This window comes from Rhamphochromis sp. 'chilingali', assembly GCF_963969265.1.
Source record: "Rhamphochromis sp. 'chilingali' genome assembly, chromosome: 2".
In the NCBI taxonomy this organism is placed as follows: Eukaryota; Metazoa; Chordata; class Actinopteri; order Cichliformes; family Cichlidae; genus Rhamphochromis; species Rhamphochromis sp. 'chilingali'.
Window position 1 is genome coordinate 20,009,010 of NC_137930.1, and position 12,451 is coordinate 20,021,460.

The 12,451-nt window shown below is 39.3% G+C and overlaps 1 protein-coding gene across 1 annotated transcript in view; it reads left to right on the forward strand.

The window, feature by feature from the left end:
- The window catches only part of ccbe1 (collagen and calcium binding EGF domains 1), a 58,018-nt gene continuing 45,567 nt past the window's right edge, over window positions 1-12,451 (forward strand). The window contains exons 1-3 of the mRNA XM_080868830.1: window positions 1-52; window positions 2,511-2,638; window positions 2,740-2,820. Of these exons, the coding sequence (XP_080724956.1) occupies window positions 2,535-2,638; window positions 2,740-2,820 (185 nt within the window). The 5' untranslated portion in view covers window positions 1-52; window positions 2,511-2,534. The remainder of the gene's footprint in view (window positions 53-2,510; window positions 2,639-2,739; window positions 2,821-12,451) is intronic.

The window sequence follows — 12,451 nt, forward strand, 5'->3', positions numbered from 1 at the left end:
TATCCTTTTCAGGGTCGTGGAGGGCGCTGGAGCCTATCCCAGCTGTCATAGGGTGAGCGGCGGGGTACACCCTGGACAGGTCGCCAGTCTGTCGCAGGGCTAACACACAGAGACAGACAACCAGTCGCACTCACATTCACTCCCGCATTCACACCTATGGGCAATTTAGATTGTTCAATTAACCTATCCCCCCATTGTGGGGATTGTTCGACTACTTAATGCATAATACAAACCTATATACGCTCAGTGGCCACTATATTAGTTACACATCTGTAAAACTGCCTGTTAATGTAAATATTTAATTAGCCAATCACATGGCATCAACTCAAAAGATTTAGACATGTACACATGGCCAGACCATGGATAGATAGGAAAGCATCAGTAACTCAAGAGTTGCAGAAGAGCATCTCTCCACAAAAAACATACTGAAGCTTGAAGCAGATGTGTTACTGTATGGCAGCAGAAGACCACACTGGTTCCCACTTCTGTCATTAAAGGACAGGAAACTGAGGCTACAGTTCACTCAGGCTCACCAAAATGGGAAGTTCAAGACAGGAAAAATGTTACGTGGCCTGGTGAGTTTTCAGTTTTGCTGTGACATTCAGATGGTGGGGTCAGGATTTGGCATAAGCAACATAAAAACATTTCTGAAATTCATATTTATAGTGTTTACGACAAAAAGTCAGGGCTTGCATTTGTGGTCCAGGGGGCCCACCGTGATCCCCAAAATAAATAAATAAATACAAATCTTGAAATTCCTATGCATGATACATGCGATGAAAGGGGATTTTTTAAAAATAGCTGTCTGATTTCAGTTATAAGTCACCATCTACATTGTTGCCTACATTGTAGATGGTCACTTTACCTTCACACCTAAGCAATAAAACGAGTACAGTCAGGGGTTACAGTGGGATTCTGTGTAGCGGCTCAGCGTAGGGAAAAGAATCACAGCTCACAATAATTTCTAACATGAGCATCAATAGATTTTCTTAGTGTACAGGCTATGATCAGCTGACCTGCGGCTCTTTCTGGATTTACACAACTGAATTTAGCAAGATGTATACAGTTTCACAGCTATCTTGGCTGAAGTCCATCCTCTACACTGACAGTATACTGTTTATCCTGTCTTATACCTGACAGTATGCAGTTGGTATAAAGTTGGAATTCAGTTAATTAATCTAATCATCATCAGCTTAAATGGAGATTCATCTCTGCAACACTTCCTATAACCTAAACACAGCCACTGTATTATCAGTCCAACACAGTGCTTTACTGTGAATTCACCACAGTACTGTAAGCTAACCTGTTTATCCAGGACAAAGCTACCCAGGATTTTAAAGCAACATTTCAAAAACACAAAGTTAGTGTAGCTTTGTTTGTTTTGCAGCATTTTTCACAAAATGCCATTTCCAACTGGATAACACGGCATGTCACAACGCTCAAATCATCTCAAACTGGTTTCTTGAACGTGACAGCCAATAGTCTCGGTCCAACTCATCTATTTTTGAGATGTGGTGCAATGGGAAATTTGCATCACGGACACGCACTTTTCTTCAGATATTGAAGCTCATCTTCTGATAGACAGGACATTATTTACAGTTGGACCACCTTTTAGGCACACTAGGAGGTTGCTCAGGACAGGCTGCCCTGGGTTTCTTCCTGCTAAAAGGGAGTTCAACAGTCGAGGTTTTCTCTGTGTTATTTTAAGGTCTCTACCTTACAATAATGAAGCACCTTGAGGTGATTGTTGTTGTGATTTGGTGCTATATAAATAAAATGTAATTGATTATTCACTAAAAACATCTGCTGCAACTGTATGATGCTATCATTTCAACATGGATTACAATTTCTAGATTCTCAAGTAATTAAGACAAGTCTGAAGGCAAAATGGGGTGAAATAAAAGTTAAAAGTTAAAAGAAAAACAATATCACGAAGGTTTACAGTTAAAACTTTATAACATTAGGAGAACAGAGACATACTACATTAGGTGCACCTACCTAAAGTGACTGAACTGATGAACACTAATTAGGTGTTATTTTATTTACAGCCGCGTGGTGGCAGCAAAGCTCAAAACGCTCAGTAGCTCCGGAGCGCGTGTTTGCGCACGTGCATTTGCCTGCGCGCTCTAAAGTGTTGAATGAGTTTAGGGTTTTGCCAGTCAATGTTCAACATTTAACCGAGGAGACACTATTTACAAGAGGTTTACCTCGGTGCACAAACTACTTCTACTTTAATTAAAACACATTTTGGAGAATTAAAAGACTTTAAATTAGTCTTAAAACGTAACTTCTTTAATTATAGAAGCAGCGGAAGTTAAAGTGAGTTCAGGTCCTGCAGTGGCACATCAAGAATGAGCAGCGGTTATACACCGACAAGCGCTGGGTGAGTGGGTGGGTTTCTCTGCGCTCCACTGTGTGTTGGTGTGTGTGTGTGTGTGTGTGTGGCGTGTGTGTGTGTGTGAAGTTGCGGCAGTGAGGAGATTACCCCTAAAAGTGCGGACTGTCAACAGACGCCAGGTGACCGGACCGAGGAGATGCTGCTAAAACACAACGGGAGTCTTCTTCTGCTCACCGTCACCTGCATGTGCTTCTCAGGAGGTTTGCTTTGGTCCTACCAAGAAGAGGATGCCACTGACGGGTAAAATTGTGTGTGTATGTGAACCCAAAATAACTTGAAAGGTCCTTGCAGTTTATGTGCAATGAAATTATGACTTTACTTTCGAAATGTTTCATCCGCAGTGAGAAATGCTCGGAAAATAATATTTCTACCACAAAGTACCCCTGCGTGAAGTCAACGGGAGAGGTTACGACGTGTTACAGGTACAGCAGAGACTGTCAGCGGAGTGATTTATACTTCTATGCAGTTGTGATTGTGGGAATGTTTGAGTGAAAGGGTTATAATTATAATCTGCGCCAATGCACGTAGCTCAGCATGATGTCAGATTCGGATTTGTTAATGTGACATATAAAAAGGTTTTGATTTGGTAGACAGTGGGTGCAGTTCATAGGCATACACAAGCCTTTAGACTGGCCTTGTCTGTGCTCAGAGACTGCCTCTAATTATGACAGTTCACAGGCATAGTGGACACAGCTATGCCCCGCAGCAAAACTTCTGTCAGAGGCTTTGGATTAAGTTAATCTGTCTTCACTGCGAGGGGTGCCTCACAGGCATAATAAAAAAAATACTTGTCACTACATACTTTAAAGAGATGGTCATATTAAAAATGTGTAAGAGACAGGGCAGATTTCATGTAAGCAGCCGAGTGTAATAAATGCCGTTAGTGTTCATCATGGGTGTGAGTAAGTTTTCCACAAAGCTGAATCATTTAATTAGCGGCAACTACAGACTGCACCGACACCCACACAAACCTCCTTAGGGTGTTCCTTTAAGATATATGCTTGAGAATTTATTTAATTTTGGCTTGGACAGATACTAAATGCTCAAACACCACTTTGCTTGGTAATGCTCTATGTTTTGATTCGAGCTCACAATGTGGGTGTGCTGCAGCTTTGGAAGCAAAATCATACGACCTATTTAGGGAAGTAATTTCAAACATTTTGTCAGTGAGCTTGAGTTATAGAAGCCTCTATCGCTGTATGTGCTTTTGGGAAAGAACATTGAGAAGTAAAGAAATGGCAGCCTTTTGGATGTCTCCTCCACATTTCACAGACTTTAGAGAGGTCCATTTTTGCATCACTTGACAAACTGCTGGCCGCGGTTCAAGCACACAGTAACATCCTGTTTGATCTCCAAATCTCAAACACACTCTTAACATAACGATGTTGGTTTACGGTTATTGGCTGCAGCCACAGTTGTTTCCCACAATGTTTACTTAAAGAAGAAAAGTTGTTTTAGCTAAGAGCCAAGATAATGCGTCCTGGGTGCATTTCAGGTCGCATGCACAGTGTGAGCTGATAACTGTCTGTCAGCCAAAAATGGTCAGATAGCAAAGTTCATTGTAGTCATCATAGGAAAGAGGATAGAATAGCTGAATGGGGATGTATAAACACAATATCATGTTCAGTACATCCACACGAAGGAATTACTAACCACTCGCATCTCATTTGCTGAATAAGATGAGTTGCACTGTCCAAGGTTCTTGTTTAACATCATTAACAGACTACTTAATCCTGCTCAGTCTGCTTTCCCTGTCATGTCTGCTGATGACTGTGAAGAATTTATAAGTTTTCTTAGCTGGCAAGATTAGGGGCATCGGGTTTTAGCTCAAGTCTGGATTCTTTCAACCTGTCCCGTTGCCCAAGTTTAATCTGATTTCCACGACAGCTCACTGATATATTCTCACACATGTACAATTCGTCCTGCCCAGCTGACGTTATCATTTACATATTTATTCAAGAAGTCCAGTCTGCAGTAGCATGGTGGTGTGGTCGTTAGCAAGCAAGAAGGTCCTGGGTTTGAATTTAGCCTTGGGTCTTTCTTTGTGGAGTCTGCATGTTTGACACAGGTCTGTGTGGGTTCCTCTGGGTACTCAAGGTTCCTCTCAAAGACATGCATAGGGTTGGGTTAATTGTTCAATCTAAATTGACTGGAGGCGTGACGGGTTGTCTGTCTTTGCGTGTTAGCCCTGTGACAGATTGATGACCTGTCCAGAGCGTACCCTGCCTCTTGTCAGCTGGGATATGCTCCAGCCCCTTCTGACCTTGAATTCGATAAGCGGAAGGAAATGGATGGATGGTTCTGCCTGTCATTTACTGCTGCCTTCTCTTTATTATAAATCAGACCCTTTCATCTCGCTGCACACCAGATTAGTTTAAAACACTCAGCATCTTCCCTCTGCTTAAAGAAACCTCCCTAGATCTCAGTGTTTTAGATAACATTTTACAGGCCCATTTATTAACTGCTAATCGTTTCTAGAAGGCTTGAGAATACTGTCGCTCATCAGCACCTTCAGCTGGTTAAAGGAAATGGTATCGTTGACAAATTCCAATCAAAACCACACTACTGAAACAGCTTTACTGGAAGTTGCTAATGATATTCTGATGCACTTGGATAAAGGTGGTGTCAGTTTTTGACACCACTGATCATCCCACTCCCAATAACATTACAAAGCTGGGTTGGCATCTCTGGCACTACTCTCAAACGGTTTTTATCATACTTACACAGACACTTCAGAGTTCATATTAATAACTGAAACTGTAGCTGCTGTCATCACTGCTCATAATATTAGGGTTATATGTGTTACCCCTAGATCATCTGCTTAACAGCTTCAGAAACATATCTAGCTATTTCTATGCTGATGATGCACAGCTGTACATTTCTGTTAAACCCAACAGCCTCAACAGATGCTCCTACCTCTGTGAATCACTGTCAGCTGAGGTTGTCAGGTTTGGCCCTGACAGCTTCTCTAAGGAGATCGGCCATTCCTTCTAAGCCCATCTTTAGCTGGTTGTGAATGCAGCAAGCTCGAGTGCTTATGAAAACAAACTGGCACTCACACATCGCCGCTTTTCTTGCTGCCCTTCACTGGTTTTCAGTGAAATTCAGAAATAAATTTAAAAAAAAAGTATTAATAACATATAAAGCCCTACATGGCTTGGCCCCTGTGTGTATATGAGCGCTACTGAGACCTTATTCCAGTAATTGGCCTCTCCAATCGCCTGATCAGTCTCTTAACTGTTCCACACTCTTATTTTAAAACCAGAGGTGGTCATGCTTTTCAGGTTGTAGCTCCTGAACTTTGGAACAGCCTTCCTCAGCCTATCAGGTCGGCTAAATCAGTCGTGTGTTTGAAATGACTGCTGAAAACTAATTTGTATAGGTTAGCCTATCCTTACACTTTCTCCCATTACTTTAAACATGGTATACACCTAAGGAATATGGATGGAAGTATTTATGTTAAATGAATGTGTGACTGTAGCTGGAATATGTATGCTTATCTTTAATGTGTGGTTTTATTCAAACTGTGGAGCACTTTGTCACTGCGTCTTTTAAAAAATGCTAGAATATAATGCTAGAGAGTTATTATTATTAGGAAAAAAGACTAGAGTGATTGGCATTTGATAGCATGAACCTGCATGCTGCATTTTTCTCAAAATACAGTCGCAGAGTGCTATTATGCCTTGGCATGAATGAGACATTCTTCAAAGGGAACCAAGCACCATTTAAGTTGGCAGGATTCAGCTGCCAAAGGAAAATAAAGGCTTATGGCATTCATTACGCACTCTGTAGAGTATCAGTGTGTCTGCACATCTCGGAACATTTTGTTGGTTTGCTAAACACTGTTGAAAGAGCTGTTTATGTAAAAGGTGTTGCTAGATGGGCATCAGTACCACAGAAATTTACAGTCCACAAGGCTGTGAGCAGAGGTGTTGCAGAAGTTACAAAGAAGTAGTGTGTATGACTAGCTTTTAGTCAACGTGATATGCTTTCAATGAAGATTTTTTTCAGGGCAGTCATCACAATATATTTTTTGAAGCTATTGTATTACTTTAATTTGCATTTTACAGTGAATTTTTTACCAGAAAGAAAAATAGACCTATTTTTCCTCATGCAGTGGCACTGTATGCACAACACTGATGCACCACTGATCATACTGAGAAAACAGGACCAGAGGAGAATTGGTACCAGGGCTCATTTGTCTCTGCACATATATCTCTCAGTTTCGCTTCTGGTCTGATCTTCTCTCACTTTCTGTTTGAGTTGTTTCACATTAAGATTTCAATATTATGGGTTGTACTGAATTAGGATTCTGCATTTCTAGTCATAGCGTTTGATATGCTTGGCTCATACTAAAGCTAAGGCAGGAAAAGCTGTGTAGAGTTGCATTTGAATAAAAAATACATAGGATTGCAACATAAAAGCCTTACAAAATAACAGACAAGGGTTTGATTAACATGATACATTGAGCTTTGTGTTTGTTTGGCAGCATCTTCTGCCTGTTGTGTTGTTACATTGTAACACCCAGAATTTATGTCATAATTGTTGCCAGTAGCAGGGTTTATGTTGACAAAGTTTTTTGTTTCTTTTAGCAGTGCTGTTTTCTGTTATACTGTATTTTTTATGAAACCACAGTTGTTGACGCTCAAACATCAATTCTCCTAAATTAGGTCATTTTTCTTTTTGTGGCTTAGCTTGAGCTGAGCTTGATTTCTGATTTATTGGAACACTGCATGGAGTATTATCAAGCAACGTGCTTTATTTGAATCAGTGTTACAAATTTAAAGGCCTTCCAGTTCTTGCTGAGCAGTTGAAAATAATGTCTTGTGAGACATAGTCATTGGAAAAATACACTCGATGGTCACGTTATTGTGTGCATCTGCTCAACTGCTTGTTAATGCATATATCTAATCAGCCAATCACATGGAAGCAACTCAGTGCATTTAGACCTGTAGTCACAGTTAAGACAACGTACTGTTTTCTCTAGAGTTTACAGAGAATGGTCTGAAATTATCCAAGGAGCAGTAGATCTGTGCAAAATACCTTAATGATGCCAGAGGTCAAAGGAGAATAGCCAGACTGCTTCGAGCTAACAGGAAGGCAACAATACCTCCAATAATCATGTCACAACACAGATATGCAGAAAAGCATCTCTGAAGCAGCAGCAGAAGACCACACTCCCATCAGTGTATGTCTTCTCTCAGAAAACTGAGGTCACAGTTCACACAGCCTCTCCAGAATTCAACAACAATTTCTGCAGCAACATTCAGATGGTAAGACCAGAATTTGGTATAAACAACATGAATGGATGGATCAATCCTACCTTGTGTCACCTGTTCAGGAACCTAGTTGTGTTGTTATAGTGCCGGGGATATTTTCTTGAGCATCATTTAAAGACCACAACATACTTGATAATTTCCTGATGACCATGTCCATCACTTTATGACCACAGCATAACAATCTTCTGATGGCTGCTTGCCAACAGGATAACACACTATGTCACAAAGTGCAGATCATCTCAAACTGGTTTCTTGAACATGGCACTGAGTTTACTGTACTCAAATGCCCTACACAGTCACCAAATCTCAGTTTAACAGAGCAGCTTTGGAATGTTGCAAAATGGGAGAGTTGCATCATGGATGTGCAGCAACTAGGGCTGGGTATCGTCACTGATTTCTAGAATCGATTCAATTCCGATTCACAAGGTCCCGGATCGATTCGATTCACGATTCGATTTAATTCGATTCTACTTGATTTGAATCTGGGAAATTTTGACAGAAATATTATAATTCAGATAAGTACATTTACATATTTTTGTATCTATAAAAAGGAAGCTGACACACGTAAGACTTTATCAAAGGTGTGAGCATCACAGCAGAGGCCTTTGTGTCAAAGTAGCTGAGGATAAAACACAGAAAAACATGAAGGTGATTTTCCTGGCCTGGGATTTTATAAAAATATTCTGCAGTACATCAAAAACGAAAGAAAACCATTAATCAACACATGATTGTAATCTGAAGTTACAGCGGTTTTATTAGAGACACGGCTAAGCATTTTGCATAATTTTAAAAAGTTTAAATTTGTTCAGTATTGAACGGCAGAAATTAGGTTTTCTTTTCGGAAGTATATAAAACGAAAAAAAAAAAAAACGTCGGCCGACAGCGCTGTAAACAACGGTAGTCTTGTGCGTAACAAGTAAGCGAATAATGAAGAAAACAGATTTTTAGACGGGAAACTGTTCTTGAAGTACACAGAGAGAGAGAGAGAGCTGTGAATCTTGGTCGAAGCAAAACAGTAAAAGTCAGAGTGAATACATGACGATGTTTATGTGAAGCATAGTTTGGATCTTCTTTTGCTGCTGGTTCGAGGCATCAAACTAACAGCTTTAGAATCAGCGCATAAAGGGCGTGAACACAAAGCGCGGACCCGCCGACAGATCAGAATCAGCAAGCTGTCGGCTTTCAGCCCCGACCGTGAGAAAGGCGACATCTAACTGATTCTGGTCCGCGGGTCGCGCTGTGTGTTTAAGTCTTTGTGCAGAATCCGTGTTCCTGCTCTCATTTACTGTCTTAGCTGTTTGGTGGTGGTTGAAATTTTGTGAGATTTCACCTGAGATTCTGGCATTTCGGGCAAAATAAATTTATATTAAAAAATCGATTCAGGATTTTAATGAATCGATTTTACATTATCCAAGCCAGAATCGATTTTAATCGATAAATCGATTATAAAAACCCACCCCTAGCAGCAACTATGAGGCTGGATCAATATTTCTGAGGGATGTTTTCAAAACTTATTGAATATGGACGATGAAGAATTAAAGCAGTTCTGAAGGCAAGTATCGGCAACACGTACTTAATAAGTGCCCAGTAGATGTATACTTTACAGAAGCTCTTAGTGAGTATAACTTTTGAGCTTGCACTATTTTAGGCCAATTCACAAACTACAAAGGCAGGTTGTTTGATTGTTTTTGTACCGTGTATTCATACGTTTATTCAGGTTGTAGATGTTTTTCCATACTGAAGTGTGAGTTCTCTGACAATCCAAGAAGAGAGCCAGGTCCAGTATGTAAAACATCATAGGATTGAGACACATTAATAATCTTTGTTTATAACTTTTCTTAGGGTGACAAGAAGGTACAAGAAACAGTTATAACATTGGCTTGATTTATTGTCTATATGATGTCAACCCTGCCTAGCCTGCAAAGGAAATGCTTCTCTGGAGAAGAAGCAGAACACAGGCAGTGCGATTTTAGTTCCACTATACAGCTGTAACAGTTACATATAATTGATGTGGGGCATGTGTAATTGTTGCTTTGTTATTTTTCCAAACAATTCTGGTGGTACTTAGCAGTTTGTGTTCCCTCTACCTTTTCTTCCTTTTTTGGAAGTCCGGGGAAACTCTGCCTTACACAGCAATAAAACTGAGTCTAACCCCCCCCCCCCCCCCAAGTGGGACATCATAGTCATGACATATGCACTTGGCTGATCCAAACAGCGCTGTTTGTGTCCTATAAATGTCCAGTCATTTATTTCCAGTTAACTTCTCTGGATTCTTTTGGTTGCATTTCCTGTAAGTATCAATTACTCCTTGTATTTTAGTGAATCACGAAATGCACAAATGTGCCAACAGGAATGAGAAGCATTGTCTACTCACTACACCATAAATCAGTTCCTGATTTATGCTGTAATTCCAAGTCATATTCGGGCACAGCTGGGGGTGCTGCTCAGCTCCAGTGAAGTGATCACTTCAGCCTGATTATTCAGCTTGGCCAAAAGACCTTAAGTCTCCCTTGTTTCCTTTGGTTTTAAATCTGTTTTTCACATCATATTTAAATCTATTCTGCACCTTGGAATAATCCTCTCACTTGGACTTCTGTTCCGTCTCCCAATTCAAATAGCTTTCAACACAAGAAATACATTTTGCAGGGCATTGTTTCCATACTGTTGTCCCTCCAATGATCCATGAAGGATATATTGCAGCACAGTTTAGCAGACCCTAGTAAAATGATGTTTTGTTCTTCTGGGCTACTATGGTTCTTATGATGTTGTAAATGTTTTGGACTGAAAAACAGAATGAACCTAGATTTATAGACAACATATGTGTAGTGTCATTCAGGAAATTTCCATGATGGAAAAAAATGTGACTCAGAAAAGCCCCCGTGTTAGGATATTACTAAATGAAAGTCAACTGAGCCGCAGGCAAACATTCACTATTGTAAACTATTTGATTGGGTAGAGCCCTTTGGATATATGTCTTTACTTCAATTTTCCAACAGTTGAATGTCTTTGCATACCGGTCTTCTATCTGTAACAACACATTGATACAATATAATGAGGCATTAATTGCACAGTGATTATTCTGAGACTAAGGAATGAACATCCGGCGATGGAAAACTGATGAATAAGACAGAAAAAAAGTAGGCTAGCTGAGAATCATTACACCTAGTTTTGGGTTGTCTCTCTATTACCTACAAACCCATCCATCGTATACTATGTGGGACTAATCAAGTCTTCCTACTCGTTTATGGATACCAGAAACTAAAGAGAAGTCCAAGTAAAAGGATTTTGGAAGATAAATTCCAGAAACTGGAGAACTGTAGCACACAACCACATCTTGTTTTGTTGTTATTCTATTTTTTTTCTCCATTTGTTCCAAAAGAGGCGCGTTATAAATTATTAAAGCAGAAACACAAAACAGTTTTAGGTTTGGCGTAAATATTATATATTTAAGCCAAATATTTTTAGGCATGACAACATAATAAGCTATTTGTCTTTGAACAAAAACAAAAATGCATTACAATAAATTGAGTCGTATGAGGAAAGAGCATGAAACACGTCCAAGCTGTTTCTCATCAGCACTGGCAGTGAAACCAGTAGATGCAAAACTATAGATAAGATGGTTCAAAATGATTTCAATAATTTCAGATGCTTGAAATTATTTACCTTAACCAGCTCCATATTGTCATATTTTGATACTAAGGTAAGAGAAAAGAGGAAGTTAGAAGAACAACCTATATTAAGTCAGTGGGTAACACGTGATTTATTTAAGTTAACAAGCCAGATCAACCCAACAGATTTCAGTTTCACACAGTGCACAATCAGTGAAACTTTACTTGCATGTTTTCAATTAAATAATATCAGAAAGTTAGGGGAACAAGTTGTAATTTCAAGTTGATGAAAACTCTAAAAATATACCACCATCAATAAAGTGGAAAGCTGAGAGAGAATCATTTAAAACATTGTATTACCTCAACTACAACTCAAATACCCATTTTACAGTGTAAAATGGGTATTTGACCACAAGCTCTGGTATTAAAATGTCATAAACCCTTGCCTTTAAAAAGTACTGAATATATGATCTCTATGACTGACATAGTCATGAGAGTGTGGTTAGATATATTCCATAATAATAAACCAAATGCCTGAAATGATGCATAATGTCCTGTCAGAGAAAAAGATATCAACATCTGCTTTGTATCAGGAGCCAGAAAGTGGGTATGAAGCCTGTTAAGTGTAGCAGACTGCTTTAATGCACACTATGTTGTGAATTCTTGTTTGCTTTTTTTTGCTCTCCAGTGACAGCTCCCACACTGTTGAACATTAAAAAGATGTTAAGAGGAGGAGGAAGTCAGCTGCCCAGTTAAGCTCCTAGTCTATCTCATTTAAACCCTGCTTTATATTAAGTGAAATCAAATGAATGATTAGTAACTATAACTTTTTATTTATTTTTTTGTTTCTGGGGTTGACTGTTTGAATGCTGGATCTTTGTGAGCCAATAATTTGTTGTCTGATTCAGTGAGGCGGTAGAAATAAATTATCATTTATTTCCTAATTTATTTCAATCAAAGCTCCAAAAACCAACAAACTGTACTCCAGAATTAAGTATAAGCAGCTGAACTGGTACCTTTGCTAGCTATACAATAACTTCAAAAACTGAAACTGAAAATTTTTTATTCCAGCATAAACATGATTTACTTAGTGATGGTTAAGACTTTGTTTTGGTTTGAGTAGATCTGCAAAGGCAGAAGACCTTTATTTGAAATTGTTACACAAT